Source organism: Mustela nivalis, assembly GCF_964662115.1.
Source record: "Mustela nivalis genome assembly, chromosome: 6".
Classification (NCBI taxonomy): Eukaryota; Metazoa; Chordata; class Mammalia; order Carnivora; family Mustelidae; genus Mustela; species Mustela nivalis.
This window is the reverse complement of record NC_139025.1, coordinates 155,820,608-155,843,695: the sequence shown is the minus strand read 5'-3', so window position 1 is coordinate 155,843,695 and position 23,088 is coordinate 155,820,608. Positions and strand designations below refer to the sequence as shown.

At 52.7% G+C, this 23,088-nt stretch overlaps 1 protein-coding gene across 1 annotated transcript; it reads right to left on the bottom strand.

The window, feature by feature from the left end:
• Nucleotides 1–642: 642 nt before the first annotated feature.
• On the bottom strand, nucleotides 643–19,536 carry HYKK (hydroxylysine kinase). Its single transcript, XM_082736529.1, is given in 6 exon segments — nucleotides 643–2,745; nucleotides 2,747–3,198; nucleotides 10,344–10,527; nucleotides 14,721–14,860; nucleotides 15,348–15,716; nucleotides 19,456–19,536. Coding segments are annotated over 5 exon segments (1,215 nt in total). The 5' UTR covers nucleotides 15,694–15,716; nucleotides 19,456–19,536; the 3' UTR covers nucleotides 643–2,652.
• Between the last annotated feature and the right edge of the window lie 3,552 nt (nucleotides 19,537–23,088).

Sequence of the window (23,088 nt, the reverse complement as noted above, 5' to 3'; positions counted from 1 at the left end):
CTCACATGTTCCTTTTACAGTGTGGTATGGATGCTTCCCATTCCGAGGTCCCGTGTCCCCTCGCCTTGAATCCCCTGGGGCTGTGACTATGGCAGAAGTCATATGCTGTGACTTCCAGCGGTTGGTCATAAAACATGATAGATTGCTGTCTTGTCCTCTTGGGATGCTCCTTCTTAGAATGTGGAGAGGTGTTCTGCCGCCAGCCTAGACGAGGTCCCAGCATCCCCTGCCAGATACGTGAGTGAAGTTTACTGCTGATATCCTCAGTCACTGATTTTCCCCCAATCCCAAGATCACAGAGGCCCAAGCGTTTGGGGAGCAGAGACCAGCTGCCCTGGTGCCTGAGTTTCTATCTGCAGAATCCATGAGATGCTAATGACTGAGACTTAAGCCACTAAGTTTTTGGTGAAATTGTCACACGGCAATATGCAGATGGAGTTTTTAATCTGTCTCTAAAAGGATGGAGCTAGGTTGGAGAGCTTAAGGATAAGAATACCAGAAAGTAAGGTGCTTCTGTAGCCTGGAGGGGACAAGAGACTGGACAGAAAAAGCAAGAGCAGAGTCTTTGCTGTGCATTTGGTATTGATCCTCGAATCTAGAACTGGGTTTTCCCCTCCGTGGATGAAAGGACCAGGGATTGGCTCTTGTAGAAATGCATTTATTCCAGCAGTTTATTAAGGGGGTGCCAGGGGCCTGGCATGGAGCTAACAACAGAAAATGAATACTATTCGATTTATGCCATCAAAGACATGGTTGTTGTTGTTGTTGTTGTTTTGAGTTTATCTATTTTTTTAAAAATTTCTACATCCAATGTGGGGCTCAAACTCATGACCCCGAGATCAAGAGTCACAGGCTCCACCGACTGAGCCGGCCAGGCAGCCCTATGCCACCAGAGTTTAAAACTACAGGAAACTGACTGGAGATAAGCAAGGACGGACACCAAGTAGTACACTATAAACGCAAGCCTGTACATACTTAAACATCAAGATCATGGCCAGCAACATCTGCATTAGGAACTCGGTGAAGGAGAACCCATGTTTGCAGGAGCAATTAAGAAGGAGATCGGTAGAGTTTCGTGGTTCAAGAGAACGAACAGTGGTCTGGGAGTGAAATCCACAATTCCGTTCCTTTTTCTGGTCCCCAATTTCTGGAATGGTCAAGCTAGATTAAAAAAAAAAAAAATTGGGGCGCGTGGCTGGCTCAGTCGGTTTGATGTTGGTGTTGAGGGCTCAAGCCTCAAGTTGGGGGGAGAGGTTACTTTTAAAAAATAATGATGAAATCTTTATTAAAAATATATACAATGCCTTAAATTTCAGAAGCATAAGTGTTTTCATGTGAGTGATCTCGTTTGATTCTAACACAGATGTGTTCACATGTGCATGCACGGAGGGTGAGAGAAGGGAGGACTGGGACCCGGCTCTGTAAGCAAATTCTTCTGTAAGAAAATGGGGATTAATCACAGCACTACTTCCTCATGGGTTTGTTGTGGAGATTAAATGAGACAATGCATGTAAAATACTGTGATATAATAAATATAGGTTTGGGTTTCCTTCTGCTCTAAAACCCTCGTAATCCCCTGAATGGTAGAGTAAGAGGAGTGTCTTTGTTATTCATCATAAATCCCTACCAACCACACCTGAATTTCGTCTCATGAGTCCACTCCACAGACGGAGAAGCGATGGCTGTTCACAAACACGGAAAAAGACAAGCCTGAATGGCCAGGCCTGGAGACTTGAGATCTCCTGGAGAACAGACAAACCCACAAGAATAAGAAAAGCCATTTACTGAATTGCACGAAGGAAGACGTGAAGAGAAATCAGTGAAGAAGACCGTGGTATCATGCACGTCAGTGTGCAGGGAGCTGCGGTTTGCAGACATCACATGTTCATATGAAAAGGACCACAAAGGAGAGCAATTTTGCAGTATCTACTGAGAGACCCTCTTAGTCTCAAGCTGAAAACGAAGTGATGTTCGGGCCCCTCACTCAGGAGTCTGCGGCCTTGCCCGGAGGTCTCCCTTGGCTTCTGGGCAGGTCCAGTACCATCCAGGCCCAGTTTCAACTGCTGCCCTCTCAAGCATGTGAACCCTTCTTCTTACGAACACTGCTGCCTCTTAGTCTGTGCCTTCTCACACCTTTCTCATAGCATATGTTCATTTGCAAATATCTTTGGAAACCATGAGGAAAGCGCTGTATTAAAAAAGGGACAAGAGAAAAAAATAGTTTGACGTAGTCTCTGCCCTCCAAGAGCTCCCACGTGATAGCCATAATCCATGATACCAAGTGACGTGCCACAACGAAGACAGAGCACAGTGGGGTTTCAGCAAAGCGGGGGGACGGGAGGAGGCTTCACGGAACTGGGGCTATGTTAACCAGGTCCCTGTGTTACACCCAATTATTTAAAATACGTGAATCTATCCAAACACGTGTGTTCCTTTTAACGTTCAGCACAGTCACTGAGCTCAGGGCTGGATAGTCCTTGAGAGATGATCTGAGTCAAAACCACCCTTCTGCATGTTCTACCCATGAGGCAAGCTGGACCCCAGAGGGACGCACCTGCTTGCGGGCACTTGCATACAATGTAAATAGCGGTCCTGAGATCGCTTGAAGGCCTTCGTGGTTCCACAGGCTGGTCTCTTCCACGAGTTCATTTCTCACCGAACAGGAAAAACCTTCATGGAATTTGATTTGGTCCCCTTGGGTTTTCCACGATCGGAGCTCACGTGAAGGTTCCCTGAGTCACATGGAGACCCCCGAGTCATAGGACCTGGCAGTTTCAAACCAGATTTCCTCCACAGCCTTCCGGCCCATGTCAAGCATCTCTTGCAAGCGCTTCCAGCCGGTTTTCGCAGTGATCATGAGATAGTCCTTGTTCTCTGGGTGTAGCTGGCAAGAGTGCGCCGCGATGACCAGGGACTGGCAAAAGCGCCCACACACGAGCAGAAACAAGGCGCTCCTCTCCACGGGTGTCAGCGGGATGACGCTCTCAAAGCCTGCAAGGACGTGACCTCCCACATGCAGCGGACTCTTGCTCTCAATCATCATGTACATGATGGTGATGGCCACTTCGAACACGTAGTAGCCGTAGCTCATGTCACCGAAGTCCAGAATGCCAGACACGTGGTACACGGCATCACCAAAGGCTGACTTGCTGGGCTCCACTAAAATATTATGGTCATTAAGATCTCCATGATTGACACCTACAAGGAGAAAAATCAAGCCATGGGCAAACATGAAATTCCCAGCTCCTTCTATGCCCGTTTCCTGTTCCTGGGGCATCACCACTCAGCTGTGACAAGCAGTCCAGAGGGAGAGTCAAACCCTATTTTGCCTGAAATAAAAGAATTTTCTCTGAAAGGGAAAAAAAAGCAGTTAATTTTAGTGGTTGTATTTGCTTTACTTCTGATCAGTATGAGGCTAGAGGATGCAGGCTGGCCGCTGCAAACACCTGGTTCTGACTGCTAGCAGAATGAACGGAGAGTGTTCAAAAGGAATATACGTATATTCACATTATCGTACGAAACAAAGGGTCCTAACGGAGACTGGCTGACTCGTCAGTGGAGTGTACAACTCTTGATTTTGGGGTTGTGAATTCAAGCCCCGTGTTGGACGTAGAGAGGGCTTAAAAAATAAATTTTTTAAAAAGGAAAAATAATAAGAAAAAGCCAAGAGTCCTAGAATGGGCCAGATGTGTCTTTATTTTAATCTAGGATTTCTAAAAAAAAAAAAAAGAAGTCTGATGACAAATAATTGTGAGTTGTCTCAGTCCTTTGATTACTAGATTAGACACAGATATCTCAAGTCAGTACCAGTCAAAGTGGGGGTCTGTGGTCACTGATGGTCCACAAACTCTCACTAGTGTGTATGAGATAAAAACAGACATTGAGCATGTTTAGAAAAGACTGAGAGTGTTTATAGCAATTTGTCATCTAAGAGTGTGATCGTGCATGTCATTAAGAATACAGACCAGGTTGGTGTTACCGGACTCCCACAGTCGGTCGTGTGCAGTGCAGGGTGTGACCCAGACACAAATGGCAGGACCACGCAGCAGGCGCTGGGGAAAAACCACACTTGTCTTTCCTCAGGAACAGTCTGAGAAATTCTGATTTAAAACCCTGGCTAAGGATTAGGGAGACACAGGGACGTCCAGGAGCATGAAGCGGTGAGTCACGTACTTTCCCGTAAGTGCGTGATAGAAAGTAAAATCCACTCCTGAGTACGATGCCGATTTCTTCTAGGTGACTTGGGATCACGTAACTCGTGCTTAAGTAATTTAGCCCAGTGGGTGACATGCAGAAACAATGAACATTTTTGTAAACCACAGATTCTGAACTACACATCTGTGAAACTGGGACGCATGATACAATGGACGCCATGTCACAGTCTCATTGGCAAGGTTTCTTCCTCCTCAGAGGTGAAGGAATGGTACATCTTATGCAATCAAATGGGATTTTAGAACCACTGAGTTACGTTTCTTCAAGCATGCAATCTGTACTTAAGCAAGCATTTTATTGCTTCTATCCCTTGTCTACTGGCCTATCAAAAAATGATAGAGCTATTCAATGCCTGGGGGGAAAATGACAAAAGTTGTCGAATTTGAGAATTAAAGAAAGAGAAGGCATTCTGATCAAGATGGCAGAGTGAGTGAGTTCTCTGATAAGCCTCCTGTGTATAATATACATAGTAATGACGAAAATAAGAAGAGAAAATATAGAGCCAACCTCAAGAACAAGATCGACTTATATACTAAAACACAGAACAGAAATGCAGTGAGCAGGAACGCAGCCTCGGGTCTGTGGACGGTGTTCCAGGTCGGCAATGTGCTTTACCCCTTAGGGGAACAGGAACTGGACGTGCTGCCTGCTGGGTGTGGGAGAAGGCTCACCACAGGACATGAAAGGCCGTGACGTGACATGACGTGAAAGGGAAAAACCATCCGAACTCACAAAAGGATGGCAAGTCTGCTCTCAACCCACTGCTCACATGGCCAGGTCCAGAGAGCAGGAGGACAGAGCAGCCATTCTGGTTACCAGAGTCTTCAGTTCAGTTTTGAGTTAGTTTCTTTTTTTAAGATTTTTTGTTTTTTAAATCCTCTCTACACCCAACATGGGGCTTGAACTCACCACCCTGAGATCAAGAGTCATGTGTTCTATGGACTCAGCTGGCCGGAGGCCCCTCAAATGAGCTTCTTTTGGCTCTTGCTCATGGTGCCTGATTTCCTTGCGTGCTGATATACAGTATGTTCTCTGGACACAAGGTAGTGACTCTAGAAAAATAACTGGAAGAACTTCTAGGAGGCAGGTGATAGGGGCTGACAAGTGCGCTTACGGTGATGAGCGCTGAGTCATACGTGGAAATGGTGCATCACTGTATCGTACAGCTGAACTAATGTGACACTGTATGGTAACTATATGGGAACAAAAAATAATGTAAAACACTTTTTAATTTAAAAAGAACTTCTAGGGGTGCCTGAGTGGCTCAGTGGGTTAAAGCCTCTGCCTTCAGCTCAGGTCATGATCTCAGGGTCCTGGGATCCTGCCCCACATCGGGCTCTCTGCTCAGCAGGGAGCCTGCTTCCCCCCACCCCTCTCTCTCTGCTTATTTGTGATCTCTGTCTGTCAAATAAAGAAATAAAAATCTTAAAAAAAAAAAAAAGAACTTCTAAAACTGGAAAACATAATGAGAGAAGAATGCAGTGGGTGGCTATAACAGACTAGACATAACTTAAGAAAGAATCAATAAACTAGAGGACATGGTAGAGAAATATCTAAAATGCAGCATAGGCACAGAAAAATACGAAACACACACACACACACACACACACACACACACACATGAGAAGGGACACACAGGATACTCAGAAGAGTGAACATGAACTAAACGGGAGCCCAAAAGGAGGAAAGAGAATGGGGCTGGGCAAGAAGCTCCCACACCTGATGAAAGACAATATCCATATACAGGTTTGAGAAACCCAAGCATATTAAGAAAAAAATCATTTAAGAAAAAGAGAACATCCTACAAGAACCCCAAAGGGAAAAAGGCAGGTGGTCTTCAAAGGCTGCAGACCAACAGTTGACCTCTCAGCAGGAATGGAGAAGCTAGGAGAGAGTGGAACCTAAAATCCCAAAACCCCAAAACCTAGAGTCCTATAGGCTGTGAAAATATCCTTCAAGGATGAAGAGAAAACAAAAGCATTTTCAGACAGGTGACATCAGAGAGTTCACCGTTAGAGAACCAGACTGGAGAACATGCTAGGGAATGTGTTCTAGGTGGAAACAAAATGAGGCCAGGCAGGAAGCTTGAGGCTGGAGGAGAGAAAACCAACACACAAGTAAATGTAAACAAACCTGACTATGAAACAACAGTAGCTTGTCTTCTGGAGGCCCCAAGTATGTTCACCACGCTTACCAAATCAGTGGCTTATAAGCCAGGACAGACATAAATGCACTCAAGGTATCTTTAGGTCCCTATGTTGTCTGGGATCACACGACACTTTGATGAGTCAGGGTCATATATGACGGAATACAGCTCCCAAACTTCTGGACAGAAAGAAATACAGGCACGAAAAGAATGACCTCCAAAACGATGACGTCAAAAGAAGAGGAGTAGAAGAAAAGAAAGAACTGGAACAGACAGGATCGCACAACTGTACGGTATCCCAGGGAGCGGACACTGAGGCAGAGTAAAGAGAGAAACTGTATTGACGAAAGCTTCAGCTCGCTAGTAAGGTAACAATCCTAATTTTATGTGCACGTTGCCTGAAAATACACAAAGCACACTTTGACAGAGAGACACAAAAAGTACAGGAAATCCACAATCACAGTGAGAGACTTAAAGTACACTTGTCAATAATTGTTAGAACACACAGACAAAAATATCCGTAAATAGAGAATTTAGACAACAGGGCGACGAGCTTGACCGACTAACATATACATAACTGCACCCAACAACCACAGAACACACTTTCTTTTTCAGCACACACGGACTATTTTTTAACTTTACCAAATGCGGCTTCATCGAGTAAATCTTAACAAATTTGGGAGTCCTGAAGTCACGTAAAGCTGCTCTGTCCCACACGGTAGTCGTCGGCCATGTGACGTCATTCACAGTCGTTCAGATTAAATAAAACGAGGCTCTGGCTCCTTAGTGGTACCAGCCCCACTGCAGCTGCTCCGTGGCGGCTAGAAGCTACTGCGATGGACCACGTGGACACAGAGCACTTCCACCAGTGAAGAAGCTCTCCCAGGCAGCGCCAATGGGTCCCGTGCTCCCCACCCACAGTGCAGCTACAGGAGAAATCCACATCAGAAGGGTACTAAGAACCATCTTCTACAGATCTCTGTAAGTGCAGAGACGGGCCCATGATTAGATTCCTTGCTCTTCAAAGTGTAACATAAACAAGTGTAAAAAAGTGTAAAAAAGCTATCCTACCTATTTCCTCCAAATTTATATGGAGATTCCATCCAAACCTAACTAAAATCTTAACAAAAATTTGTAAAAATATGACACGCTGATTCCAAAATTGATATGTACTTAAAGTAAAAAGAACCCAAAATAGCCAAGATCCTCTTATGAGAGAAGAAGAAGGTGTTCTTGGCCACAGAAGGTGGCCATGTTCTACCTGCTACAAGACCTTAAAAGTTTAAAAAATTAAGATAGTGTGGTAATCTTTAGAAACACCCACAAATATTCCAGCTACGTTCCCTCCAGGCACATGCTGGGTTGCACTTCTCTGCTCCTCAAGAAGTTGTGTGTGGCCAGGTGACTTTCTGGCCCTTTGAACTGAACAGAAGCGACATCACTTCAGGGCAGAGATGCAAGAGACACGTACCGTGTCCAGCTTCCCCTTCCCCAGCTACAGCAGCACTCCGACCCACGCATCTCGGTCCCAGCGTGAGAGTCCGCAGAGCAGAACCCAAGACAGTCCACGCTGGACAGGCCGCTGGAGTCAGAAGTAGCTCTGCTACCACAGTGCACAGTACCCAGTACCCTACGGGCCACTTGTCACTGCAGCATAACCCTGCCGAGCTGACACACAATGCGGTGCTGGAGCAGAGAAGGGCAAAGGGAACAGGCACAGAGAGCCCCCAGGCATTTGGTTTATAGCAGAGGTGGTACTGTGAAGCCAAGCGAGTAAGGATGGCTTTTTATTTTTTATTTATTTATTTATTTATTTATTTTTTTTTTAAGATTTTATTTATTTGACAGACAGAGATCACAAGTAGGCAGAGGAGGCAGAGATAGAGAGGAGGAAGCAGGCTCCCTGCCGAGCAGAGAGCCCGATGCGGGACTCGATCCCAGGACCCTGAGATCATGACCTGAGCCGAAGGCAGCGGCTTAACCCACTGAGCCACCCAGGTTCCCAAGGATGGCTTTTTAATAAATGCTGGAGAAAAAGTTACCAACCACAAGAAAAATTTACAGCATATGTAAATTTCAGACAGTTTATAAACAGTTTATATAGAGATTTCAGACAGTTTATATAATGAAGGGGAAAAACTGTAACACTTTAGTAAGATAATGCAGGAGAATATCTTCGGGACCACAAGGTACGGAAAAATGTCTGCCCAAGGCACAAAACACTAACCAAGGAGCAGAAGACGGATATACCTGAAACCAAGAAATTCAGGACCATTGATCAAAACACATCATAGAGAAAGCAAAAAGGCAGAATGGAACAAAATATTTGCAACACATATAACCAACAAAGGAACTGTATCCAGGAACTATCTGGAACCTCTAAAATCAATGAGAAGGAAATCCCAGTTGAAAAACTGACTAAAGACTTGACGAGGCACTTCACGAAAGAGTTTATCCAAATGGCCAATACATGGGGAACTGCAGAGCAAAACCGAAGGAATCGCTGTTTCCTACGGGACTGGCGAGGGTCAGACTGTGAGGACACCATGGGTGGGGAGCGGTGGACACGCGCAGCCTCTGCTAACAGCAGCGCACAGGCACCCCGGAAAGCCGTGTGCCGGCGTCTCGTCACGCGGCAGGTAGACCTGTCCTATGGCCCAGCAGTCCTACCTCAGTGCGTGTGGGGCCGCGCACCCGGTAACAGAGACGAGAACTGAGGGTAGTGAGGACCGGCGGAGCAGTAAAGCTGGGAAAGTGAAACGGGAACCAGGAGAATCTGAGCGCATGTGAAGCGTGTGACAAAGAACAAAGTTAAGGCTGCCAACTCCCAGGTTTTCGGCGAGATCAGCGAGTGGATGGTGGATACCATTTTCACGACGTGAAGCTGAGCGGAGGGTGCTGGTTTGATGGGGGAAGTCAACTCTGTTTTTATCTACGGCCTTGCGCTATGTTTACACAAAGTAAACGCTGCGGATGGAGTTGTGACGGCCCCCCACAGCCGACACGTTGAAGCCCACCGGCCAGCGTGGTGGTGTTTGGAGCTGGGGGTCTTTGGGAGGTAATGGGGTTTAGATGCACCATGAGGGTGGGGCCCTCATGGAGGGATTAGTGCCCTTCTAAGAAGAGACACTGAGGGAGAGCGCAGCGCTCTCTGTCCACCACGTGGGGACGCGGAGAGAAGGTGGCTGGGCCTGGGAAAGAAACGGAGCGTGCTGGTACCTGGACCTCACATCTCCAGCCTCCAGAACCGTAGGAAGCCCCCCACCTCGTCTCCATACCTTGTGACGGCAGCCAGAGCTGGGCCCTACTGAAAGCAGAGGCAGGAGGGAGGCTGCTGCCTTCATCAGGCTTGCTGCAAGTGCCCCTTCCTGCCGGGTCCTCCGACCCGTGCTTCATGCCCCGTCAAAGGCTGCTTCCACCTGGAGAAACTGTCGCCCACATCCATAAGGAGGTACACACTAGCATGCTCACTGGAACCCCACGACAGAACAACAACAAAAACCAACCTAAAATTCCTTCGACAAGAGAAGAGACTCAAAATAGCACGGTACATTGAAATAAAGGGTGGTGCATACCTGAGTAGTAAGGGATACTACTCAGCACAACAATGGGCGAAATGCGCTAGAACTACCCATAGGAAATGATCAGTCGGACGGAGAAAAGCAGGTGGCAGAACTTGAAGACCATCTGATAGCATCTAACAGTGGAAAACATGCAGAATGTCACAGCCCCTCATTTATGAACCCGTATGTTGTGAGTACGAATTCAGTAGGGAGGGGAAGGTGTGATCCCGTAAGGTCTGGAGAGGATCTCAAATGTGGCAATTTTAAGAGAGGTAGAAGTACTGTTCTTTAAAGCACCAGGGGCAAGCTCGGCCACATTCTGAGACTTGGTGAAACTGAGTCGTATGCCCACGCTCTTCTGAGGCTCTCAACATGCCAGTGTAAACAGCAAGGAACACACTTCCGCGATCGGGGGTACTCACACTCTCGGAAGTGACATAGTTTGGGCAGGATCTCGTCCTTGAACAGCTGGATGACCTGTACAACAATCTCCCGCTTTCGGCTCTGGCCCAAGGCGTCCAGGTACTTCTCCAGAAGGGGGACGTTTTTCAGATTCCAAATGAAGTTCTCCCGACGAAGATGACTTAACTTCGGGTGACGGAATTTCTAAACGGAAGACAAGGAACACTGAGAGTCTGGACAGGTAGAGCAGCCACGAGGGAGGGCTGGTGGGCGAGAGACCGCCCTCCCAGGCTCCGTCCAAGGGGCCCGCAGCGCCCCCGCGCTCACCGACACACTCCGTTAACCCCCCACACGGGCACACCTGACCAGGAGTCGTCGTTCTGAGGGCACGACCCTATCTCAGCCGTAGCTGAGGGGGACTTCCTGGAGCCCCCGGCGGGAGCTGGAGGCCGGGAGAAAGAACTCTGCTGACCCCGACGGCCTGTCCCCCACCGCGACCTGTCTGACCTCACCTTCTACTATGTTCACGGACTCTCCTGCAGCCACAGTGGCCTCCCGGGGGGCAGGACCGCACCTGCACACCCCCACCTCACGGCCTCTGCGTTCCCTGCTCCCCCGGACACACAGCCAGGCCGTGAACGTCCACCAGCTCCTTCTGCGGGAGGCCCCCCGGCCACTGCACCCGAAACGTCAGCCCCCTCCGGTCCTGCCTGCCCCTCCCGCGCTGATGTCTTCCCCGCGAGCCCACAGCACGTGCAGCTACCGCTCTCCGGAGCTCACCCTCTGGCCTTACTCTCCAGCCTCATGGGAACGGAAGCTCCTGCAAGGGCCGCACTCCGGGTTGGTCCGTCTGCTCACTCCACATTCCCGCACCTACCACGGTGCCCGGTTCACAGAACACGCGGCTCCAGCGACCGTTGCTGAATAAATGAATGTTCCCAGGATAGAAAATTCTAGAATTCCAGGGCCTTTAGCCTTGGGCCACTCTATATGGAATTCGAAACAGCTCTGCCCATCACTGCACAGAAGGGGAAACTGAGTCCAGGATAACGAGGGAAGTCACTACTCGTGGGCTGAGGGGGTGCTGAGGGGCCTTCTGTCTGTTGGGCGTGACGTCTCAAGCGAGACAGCCCTGTCGAGGGCAGCCCAGGAGACAGGCCTCCGTCAGCAGCACGTGGACCAGCCCGTGGAACGTATGCTGGGTTTTGGATTTTATTCTACTTCTTTAAAAACATTCCTCTTAGTGGATTTTGCCATCCACTCTTGAGGCCTGGAGTTTGGACCCCCCAGGCTACACTGTCACCACCACAGACTTGCTAAGTAGCCTCGGTCAGAGCACCTCTCACGGGGGTGCTCTGCGGGCGTTTGAAGCGGCTCTGCGAGCTTCCTGGTGCCGAGCTGAGCTGTCTCTGCCCCCTGTCCCCGACCCTGGTTCCAGTGATGACGTCGGGCCGTCTCCTACCTGACCGGCTGCCGCACAGTCCCAGACGGCAGTCCTGCCCCCCAGAGTGTCCTCCTGGCAGAGTCAAGCTCGCCAGTGCCCAGTTACCCTCACGGGACACGGTTGGACCCTCCTGATGGCGTGACGTGCCAAGGGCCACTCCCGGTCACAGGAACGTTCAGCATGACAATGCTGCTAGAAGCCATGCCCCTGGGGGACAGGACGGCAGGTACGAGTGGACAAGGTACAGGAGAGAAAGAACGCTGACCCTGTTCGGAACACTGGAAAGTTTACCGGGCATTCTTCTTCCTTTTCGTTGTAAAGAGCACAACAGACGGAGCCATGGTCCACCCGGGGAGGGCTCTGGGCCGGCTCCTAAAACAGGGTGCTGCCGGCCACGCACCCCAAGGGAAAGGGCCCGGGCTCCAGCAGGAGGAGCGGGACAGGACCTGGCCCCAAGGTCAGACACAGCAGGGGCTCAACAGGCTCTTCCACTTAATATTGCAGATGTTTCCTTCGCAGTAAAATCCGAGTGCCAGCACCAGCCGCGCAGTCATTTGACGAACGAAGACCGGAAAGAATAGAATGAATTAAGACCTCACACCTAACGGGTGCCCGGTACAGGTTCACCGAGCGTGAGCGTCGCAGCTCCGGCTCCTGGGCGTCCGAGCCAGAGTTCAGGGGCCACGGCATGACTATGTTAAATGCAAACATCCCAGGGGAGGGGCACAGGCTGTCAGATGGGAAAACCAGCCAGACCTCACCTCCCCGGCCTACCAGACACGCCTGCACGGCACACGGGGACAGAAGGCACACAGGAAGTCTCCCGCTCAGCCCCAGGGGCTCTGGGACAGAGGACATGGGACCCTCCTCCGTCCCACGGCTGGGGTGCCCCGGCCCTTCTCTCACTGAGCTCCCACTAAGGCTCCGTGACTCTTCTAAAGCAGCAGCCACAGGGAAGGACACCGGGAGCCATGGGGGGGCACAGTGTGAGGTCTGCGGAGGCTGGCGAGCTTTCCCCAGCGGCACAGGGCTCCCTCGTGACCGACGTCAGGAGAGACTGCTGTCCTGTGTGCAATGCCGGGTCCCAGCACACATGTTAGAGCCCGTGTCTTCCTCAGCCCCTCCGTGTCCCATCGCAGAACATTAAATCAATCACCAAATCCGGCCGGCTCCGTCTCCAACATGTATCTTGAACCTTCTGTGGGTTCCGGCCCTCAGTCAGCCTCTCTCTGATGCTTCCTTCGCTTCCTAGACACGCTCCGCCCACTCCGGCTCTCTGCCAGCCTGTCCGCCGCACTGGTCCACGGAGTGCCGCAATGTCGCGATCTGTGCCCGTTTGAAGACCCTCCAGGCGAGGGCACATGAGGTGACGAGCGCGGCCGTCACATGTGACTGATGAATCCCTGACCTCTACCTCTGAAGCCAATAATACATCACATCTTAACTTAAACTAAAAAAAAAAACCAAAAACCCAGGAAGTAAAAATAAAAGCCCTCCAAGCTTCCTAAACCCTTTCGTGTCTTACACGACAGTGTATCTCATAATCTGACAAGCATCCATCTCCAATTTTGTCCCCATCTTGTTCTCTCGGCAACCAGCTGCCTTGTGGTGAGGACGCAGGGCTGTCCTAGGAACGAGAGCCCACGTGGAGGAGAACCACAGAGCCCCCGGCCCAGCACCCTGCTGAGTGCGGCTGCACGTGGGGCCCCATCCACACCCCGACCCACAGACACATGAGAAATAAATCCACGTCTGAAGGCATCAGTTTGGAGATGGTCTGTTACGGGGCATAGGTGGCCAGGACGCTGCTCGGCGAGGCCAGCGACAGGAGGCTGGAGTTCAGAAGTCGCAAGAGGAGCGAGGGATCGTTTATGTGCAGCTTGGGAAGAGAGGGGTCCAGGGGGCATTTCCCAGAGGGCGGCGCCCGAGCCACGTGCTGAAGGACGCGTGGGAGTCTGGCTGCACGGGGAAGGGTCCCGGTGGCTCGGAAAGTGGCACGTGCGAAGATGCACGCGAAGCTGCGTGAGACAGAGTGGCCCGTCGGGGATCCACGAGGAGTGATGGGGAGAAGGACGAACGGACGGACGGACGGACGGACGGAGGCCCTGTGGGGACGCAGGCAGGACGGGGCATGCAGGGCCTCACACGGGGACCTTGGCCTCCACATCGAAGCAGCAAGAAGCCACTGACAGGCTCCGTGGTTGGATTTGTAGTTGTAGAAAGTAACTCTGAATCGGCACAAAGAGTAAATCGGAGAAGGAGCCTGACCACAGGGAGGCAACCGTAGTGAGTGAGGACAGTCATGGTGGGGGCGGGGCGGCCGGGCCACAGAGGCGCGTGGCCTGTGGCATAAGCAGGACTCAGCGGGGGGTCCTGGAGGTGTTTTCCTCATGCAGACCACGGCGCAGACCACCTCTGAGGCGCAGACCACCTCTGAGCGTGCGTGCCGCGCCCCCCCCCCCCCCCCCGCCCCCAGCACATTCCTCTGGGACGGGCGAGCCCGTCCTCTTCTCCCCGAGCCGGGCACGGCCGAGGGGCACGTACACACGTGCTGTGGGCGGCTGCAGGGCACACTCGTCATTCACAGTACCATTTCCACCACCACACAGACACACGTCCGCCCAGGCCTCCGGCTCCCGCAGCAGCTCGCTCGCTGGCCGGACAGTGTGGGGCCCACTCTGCAAATACGGACAGTCTTCCGGGAGCGGCACCAAGAGTGTAGGGGCCGCCTGGAAACGCAGGCAATTCTGCCCACACTCCCGCGAGGCGCAGGGCTGGCGGAAAGAGGCCTCACGGTCAAGAAGTGCCCATAGCAGCGGCCCTAGTCCCTCCTAACAGCCCACAGGCGGCACTGGGAGGAGAAAGGGAGTCTGGCCCTGGGTTTGTTAACTGAAACAGACCACAACTCAACAAGTACGCAGGTCCTAGAAGCAAGCAAAGCCCCACGTCCTACCTGCAGGGTCTCATCCAGTTTGCCGGCGAGCCTCCCGACCTCGTACAGCAGCTGGGGGCTGCTGGGGACCTCGGCCACAGGCGTCCCCGGGAGGTAGGACAGCAGCCTCAGCAGGTAGCCTGCGACTCCAGAGCTGCCATCTGCATGGACGCAAGCACATGCCGTCACGTCTCAGGGAGATGACCGGGGCTGTCCTGCTCGGTCATTACGACCAGGAGAACCACAGATGTCACAGGAAAGGAGCAACACACAGGCTTCACGGGGTCCACACGACGGGTGGACGGACCTGAGGGTCCCAGAGCCAGCCACGCACACATGACTGTTCGGTGGCCCCAGGATTCAGAGGACGTGCAGGACTGGGAAGCGGGGTGCCCCAGGTCACCTGTGACCCTGAGATCAAGACCCTGGGATCACGACCTGAGCCCCCAGGTGCCCCCGTCAAGTCCTTTCTGAGGGGAAGAGTTACAGCAGATCCTGTGAATCAGAGCCCCCGATCTCCACTCTGGGGAGGCTGCATGTCCCCCAAGCCTATACCCGGAGCCATTAGCCCATTCCCAGTGTTTCTACTTGGAGCTCAAATGCAGTAACGTATGTGGATGCGGTGACGGCGAGCGGGCGGGCTCTTACCTACAGACACGAGAGAGCTGAGGTGGCCTCCCGCAGTGGGATGCACGGAGGCCGTCGGGAAGCCAGCGGCTCTCAGGAACATGCTGACGTGACTCTGCACTTCAATCAGCTCTGGGCTCCTGCTGGACTCGGCGTTGCTTATCTTAAGGACGTACTCTGTCGGCTCATCTGCGGCATCTTTGGCACTTGAAATGTACACGTGAAAGTTCTGGTCATCATAGCTGGGAAGTGGCCGGATCTTGGAAACTTTTAACCCAAATAACGATTCCACTAACGCAGAGGCTTGTGCGTCACTGAAAGTCGGTTTCGCAAGAGCCTGGGGTTGCTGATCGTCTCCGTGTGACATTACGTCTCGGGAAAACAGACCAACTAGGAAGAGGACACACAATGAACACATTTACTTAAGTGATTTTTCTTAAGACAGACCCATCATGCTGCTCACTCCTGATTCTATATATTTTATTAATTTTCACTCGTAAAGATGAAAAATTAAATTTGTAAACGGGATAAAGAAAGAGGTGTTTGGGCAGGTGAATAAATATCCTTGCATCATAGATGACTTTCACACTCACCTCGCAGACAGGAGGGAGGAAAGCCCCTGGCACGCCCTAGTCCCATTCCTGGCTGAGGTCGCGACAGGAGGAGCACAGGAGAAGCAGAAACTGAGGTCACGACAGGAGGAGCACTTTGCCGAGACACACCAAGACCCCGGACCCATGCTATTGTCCCTTTGACAGAGGGGACAGCTTGGGGCTAAAACATAAGTTCAGATCCAGGGATCTTACTCTGTTGCCCACCAGTTCCACTGAATCATAACCTCACCGTCCAGCTCACCATGCACACTTCCAGTCCAGAAGCATGGGCTGGTGTGCGAGGCACGGTGTGAGCCCTGGAGGACACGCGCAGATGCCCCAGGGCGCTCCGGGACATGAGGCATGTCAGCTCACGGTCACAAACACCCTCCCAGTCCGACACTCAGAAGCTGCTCAGGACATCAAGTCACAAGGCAGTAAGTACCAAACTGAACTAAGCACACCCCTGGCGTGTATGAATTAACACTGAACTCAGTTGACCTTTACATTGCAAAGAATCACTTTTCTACAGCCAAGCAGAATAAGGGCTGGAAGTAAACATGAGGAGCAGTTCCACAAGGCTGCCCAGCTGGCTCAGGGCGTAGAGCGTGTGACTCCTGATCTCAGGGCTGTAAGTTTGATCCCCATGCTGGGTACAGCGATTACTTAAAAATAAAATCTAGGGGGGCCTGGGTGGCTCCATCAGTTACGTGTCTGACTCTTGATCTCAGCTTACGTCTTGATCTCACAGTCGTGAGTTGCAACCCCATGTTGGGCTCCACATTGGGTATGGAGCTTACTTAAAAAAAAAAAAAAAACCACTATGGGGCGCCTGGATGGCTCATGGATTAAGCCTCTGCCTTCGGCTCAGGTCCTGATCTCAGGGTCCTGGGATGGAGTCCCGCATCGGGCTCTCTGCTCAGCGGGGAGCCTGCTTCCCCCTCTCTCCCTGCCTGCCTCTCTGCCTACTTGTGATCTCTGTCTAATAAATAAATAATATCTTTAAAAAAAAAAAAACTGCACACACTTGGCATCCCTCAAAAGCATCTACGTGACACAGATACCACAGAGAAGAGCTTCTGAACAGCCTTCAGGAACCAAATGTTTGAGTTCCATGTATCCTCACTTCCCTTTTTTTCCAAAATAGCTTTCTTCCAACGCCCCCTTCATACTAAGCTGTAGGTAACGAGTAACATCTGCGGGTGGGCTGCGTTTCAGGCATGATCCTGATGGCAGTTCAAGGGATGGCGTCATACAAGAAGCATCTCAAGAAGAGCAAGCTTTCATCTACAGAAACTGGAACAGCTGTCGCTTCTGGAGGGCTCTCTGGAGGGCCATGTCTAGATCTCGACGATGCTTGGTTTACACGGATACATATATCCGCCCAAACTTGAAACTTAAGGATAAGATCTGTGGGTCTCACTCCTTGTAAATTTAACCTTAAAAAAAAAAGTCCCTGTGAGAGACTGGCAAGGACAAGGGGCTGAGGGTGGGGCCTTAGGACCTTCTCGGAGCTCCCCAGATCACACTATGCCCACGAACGTCTAATCACTTCGGATCTATGAAAGCCAGAGCTCACCTCACTCCAGTGAGGAGACGGGGATAAAATTCAGAGAGGCACACTGGGGCTCTCCCATAGGAAACCCTCCCCACCACAGTCCCAAGTCTATGCCTGATGACTCAAGTGATGACAAGAATTTTAGCCTAGGGACTTCTGGGTGCACAGCTCAAGCCATGGTCCTGGGGTCCTGGGATCAAGTCCCACATCGGGCTCCTTGCTCAGCAGAGAGCCTACTTCTCCTTCTGCCCACTGCTCCCTCTGTGTCAAATGAATAAAATCTTAAAAAAAAAAAAAAAAAAAGAATACCCGCCTTAAATGCCATTCTCTTCCTCCCTGCCTTTCTATAGATCCTCTTTCCAAAGTGACTTCTCTCCCCTCAGAAGCCTGCAGCCAGCCGCTCCCGCCACGGGCCAGTTTCTACCACCTGTCACAGTCACTGTGTTCTTGCCAATCACTTTCCATGTTTGCTTTCTGACCAGAGTATTTGCTTTCCAGGCTTGTTCACTAAGATGCTGTGACAAAGCCTGAATGGGGTTTCAAAACATAATCCTTGCACCTGAAACTTGTGGGAACCAACATATCCTATCACATTGTATGGGGCTTTAAGACTTCACAGAAAATTTTAACATTCCTTCTGGAGGTGTATAAACTGATATAAGGCCAGTAGTAAGAATACTTGAAGTTCAAAATACTTGCAAGGTTTAAACCCAACATGAATTGGATTCACAGTTTTTTAACTCCTAAAGCGTTAAGGATGTCAGAGTAATTCTGAATTTGATATGAAGTACAAACCCTTAAAGAGAAAAGGAACCTAGGAGGCAAGTGGGGAAGGCCTGTCTCCCTTCCAGCCTAGAAAATGTTCCCAGACCTTCGTCCAACAGGGCTGGCGCCGCTGAAGGCGCCGCAGTGTTGGCAGCTCTCGCTGTCAAAAGACGATCTGGTACAAAAAGGAGCTGAGCTGATCCCGTGTATTTTACCTACACAGTAAAAAAACCCCGAGGGCAGAAAGTTGCTCTGTTGCAAGAAACAAAGCATCATTAATCCCAGCAGCACGGCTGAGCCTCGGAAAGGGCGCACTGGTCACATCTCCGCTAAGTAGGGATTGGACAGGTCCACCCTGAGAGTCCCTGGCAGCTCTGACTTCCTATGCTTCTCCGGTTCTTTCTTTCCGAGCTGAAGATTGCCTTTCTTTGTACACAAGGACTCAGACGATGACAGTAACGGCACCGACCATCAGCTCCTCAAAGTCAGTGAGCACAAGGAAAGAGACACGTTCATCAGTGGTGTGTGCCCTGATGTCTGTGGTGTGTAGAGGGACAAGGAAGAGAATCCAAATCCCGGAGGAGGTCCGGCTACACTTGAGGCCGGAGGGCTTTACCAAGGGACTGAGAAAGCATCCAGGGAGCAGACGTTCTCCAACCCCGCTCGCAGCCCGTGAATCCCACACACTTTGTCCCACACCCGGGGGTCTGGACTTTCAACCCTGCACTGTGCTGAGACACCCTGGTGGAAACCCAGTTAGTTATTCTGGGTTCTCCCCGCTCCAGGCCAGATGGACAAAGTCTGGTTAGACTCGACTCAGGACGCCCTGCACAGTGCCCTTCTCCCGCGATTCCCCTGCTCCGACCTCGCCGGGTGCAGAGTGGGGTCATGCCCAGGGAACATCGGTGACCCCTGTGCCCAGCCCAGGGCCCCACAGTGGGCGGCTGCGGGCTTTGGAGGTCCTCCTGCTGGAGCACGGGGTGGGGGGCGGGGAGTGGGGTGCTCCAGGACCGGGCAGGGGCTGGCGACCCCAGAGGCAAGAACACAAGGAGGTGGGGGCTCATGGGTCAGGGGGCTGCGGCCCGGACCCCGTCCCCACCCACGGCCGCCCCTCCGCCCGGTCCCCAGGCCACTGCGGGAGAGTCGCACCACAGTCCCCCCGGTGCACCCCCAGTGCTGTCGGGGCGGTCCCCGCTCTCCCCTGCCGGCTCACCCGCAGCGACCCGTGATCCCGAGGCGACACGGCTCTCCAGCGGCTCTCGATCCTGCAGCGGCCCCAGCCAGCCAGAGCTCGCGAGCCCCGACTTCTGATTGGCCCCTCGCTAACCCGCGCCGCCAATCAGCGTACAGTACTGGGGGGCGAGGCTGGGCCGCGACCGACCCTCCCCGGCCGGCGGGATCGGCTCCTGATTGGCTTTCCGCAACCATGCCCCGCCCCCACCTCGGTGGTCCCTCCACTCAGAATCCGTCATCCCCACGTAATTGGGCTTCTTGTTTCTGATTGGTTCTTCGCGACCCCGCCCCGCCCACTCCAGAAGGGCCCCTGCAGTTCCGTGCAGATCCCGCGGCGGCTCCGCCGGCGGCTGCCCCAGGGTTCAGCACGTCCCGCTGCCGCTGGAGCCTGGTCCCCGGGGCCGCCTTCGCCCGCGAGGAGGCCCGAAGAGGCTGGGCCCACACGCCCCCGCCGCGCCTGGCCGCCGCACCTCCGAGCGGCCCCTCGCTCCCAGGCCCGCGGGCCGAGCAGCACCCGGGGGCAGGGGGCGCCAGGGCGGCCGGGGAGACCCCCACTGCAGGAAACCGCCGGGTGCGCGCCGGGCGGGTGTCCCCGGGCCCGGGGGGCCAGGCAGGACTTCCCGGCGGGCCGGAGCTGACCCACGACGCGGTGTCCGTGGTTCTGTCGGGGCCCCTTTGTCCCCTTGCAGGTACATGACCCCCCAGGTACCGCAGCCCCTCCCCTGCAGGTACACGACCCCCCCCGCGGGTACAGCAGCCCCTCCCCCTGCAGGTACACGACCCCCCCGCGGATACAGCAGCCCCTCCCCCTGCAGGTACACGACCCCCCCGAGGGTACAGCAGCCCCTCCCCCTGCAGGTACACGACCCCCCCCGCGGGTACAGCAGCCCCTCCCCCTGCAGGTACACGACCCCCCCGAGGGTACAGCAGCCCCTCCCCCTGCAGGTACACGACCCCCCCGCGGATACAGCAGCCCCTCCCCCTGCAGGTACACGACCCCCCCGCGGGTACAGCAGCCCCTCCCCCTGCAGGTACAGGAACCCCCCCCCATGGGTACAGCACCCCCACACACACACCCCCACTCCCCGACACCTGGAGGTTCCCCAGGCCCCTGTCAACCTGGCCTCCTGGTCAGGTCAGCGTAGTTCTTCTCTGCTGGGCTCTCATCTCCAAGGAGCAGGGCTGTATTTTCAGGTCCTGGGGGTTTTCTTGTCTGGAAATCCCTTCAGGGTGTCAAAAGCAAATTTCATTCCCATTTCCCACAATCCAAATCTGACTCCTACTGGCCTCTTAAGGCCTTCAGTTTACTGTAGCCCGGAGGGCTCCTGACTTCACTCCAAGGTGGGTTTCTTTACTCCCTGCTCTTCTCCCACTGAGAGCGGTGGGGGGGGGGGGGGGATGTAGACTGAGCCTGGAAATGGTGAGATGAAGAGGCAGGGTTAGGAGGTCCATAGCCCCCTTTCCGCCCACAGTGCCTTCTTCACACAGACTGTTAGGTAACCTGCCCTTTCATTTTTAAGTAATCTCTCCCCCCGGCATGAAGCTGAAACTTAGAGGGGCTGGAGATGGGAGAGGCAGGAAAACAAGGAGGCACAGGTGAGGGGGCTACAGCCATGCACCCTGTCCCCATCCACAGCCGCCCCTCTGCTGGGGTCCCCATGGGAGAGTCCAAAGCAGGGGTGCATGGGTCAGGGGGCAGCAGCCCCAGCCACCGGCCCCAGCCACGGCCGCCCCTCCCCAGGGGAATACTGTGCTTCTAGGACTGAGCCAGCCTTTCATTTTCTATGCTCAACTCGGTCTTCAATAATATCCTCACAAATACATCTTTTGAGTTTTTCTAATTATGTCCTTAAGAGACACTGCTCAGTCACAGGACTGAGTCCAAGAGAATGAACTTTTCTAAGGCTTGTAGCACACGCTGAATTATGTTTCTCCTCAAAACACCAATACTGGAGATCCTAATGAAAAAAGCACCAATCTGGTAAGAAAGGTCATACCACGGTGGGATTAAGGGTTGTTTCCCGCCCCCACCTGGCCACCTGGGACACACCGCTGGCTCTCAGAGCTCAGTGATGCACCCCTGTAGGAAAAGGAGCCGGACCCCTTGCAGCTGAGCCGGTGAGCTCACCTGCGACACGGGACGGCCCATCTGCGCGCTCCTGCAACTCCTGCAGGCTGCTTAGAAGGCTCAAAACTCAGTGATGACGTCATTGTCCCCATACACGCAAATTCTGTAGGGACCAGACAGGTGTAAGAGCTGTTTCAATTTCGAAATCACACTAAACACAAGCTTTTTTAGTCTGGTGTTTTGGAAAATGGATCAGACAACTCACAGCAGATCAAAACAAATAGGCTGTGGCCCACCTCATTCATAACTAAAACCCCGAACTGGCCTCAAGTGAGAGCTGGAACCACACGTCAGGACGGAGGGTACTTCCTGGACGCCGGTGTTCTCCTAGCCCTGCCAGCACGAGCCTCTGGAACTCACACTTCACAGAACACGAAACTGCAATATTCAGACAATTCTTAATACTGTACCAGCCTTGGTTTATGAATAGCAGATTTTCTTCAAGTTGATTACCTAATCTCTACCCTGAATGCGGGATGTGAACTCACGACCCTGCGGTCCAGGCGCCTCCTATTCCAACTGAGCCAGCCAGGCGCCCCCATGATCACCATAATTTCGCAACTTTCACTGCTCGCTCGGGTTGCTGTTAAGAGTGGTACAAAGGGCAGCTCCTTCTCCATCACACAACACCGCTCCAGAATGGAGGACCCCGGCCCGACTGCCAGCTCTGGCTGACTAAAGAGCGGCCAGTAGAAGGAGGCGGCAGCTGATCCCAACGTTAAGAGACTCAGGAAAACAGCGTCTCCATCCTGCCTCCTCAAGAAAAAGCCACTTCCTCCTGTAACACACAGCTGACACACGAGGCCAGTTCAGTCCTAGACGCTGACTGGAACGTACATGGCCCGCACACGGAGACCGTGGAACGGACGTTACATGCAGCGCGGCTGTGGAAGGACCGGCTCCCTCACTAAACCGGAATGCAATGTGTGGGTGCACGAGGGTGCTTCGAGACTCACAAATGAGGGGGAACCACGACAAGGAGGTAACTGTAGAAGTGACATTTCACGACGTGAAGTCTATTTAACCATCCAAACGCAGCTAAGGACATAATGCCTGGCTCAGAAGACTGTCCCCATCTAAAGAATGTTCAGGTAAAGGCAGCCCAGCTGGCTAGTGTCTGGACCAGGGATCCTCCTTTGGGTGAGACGATAGTCTTTTCAACTGTAAAATGGGATTCCACGGACCTGAGAACCTGCTGGGACACACTGCTTACGTGGAGTTCGACTTTGCCCACCCTTCCACCGGGACTGCCCCACCTGGGACGAAGGGCCCACAATCACCCTGGTTTCCATTCCCACTGGCCCCAGACTAGCAAGGGGGACGGGGATGACCACAGCTCTTTCTGGCAGTCATGTTGGGAATGACTAACCTCTCAACACTTGTGTAAGTGTCCTTGAAGAGAAATTTCTGGATGCCGTCCTATCTCTTTTTAAGTTACGGTGTTTTATTTTCAATCCACCACAAAGTATTTTATAGCAAGAGATA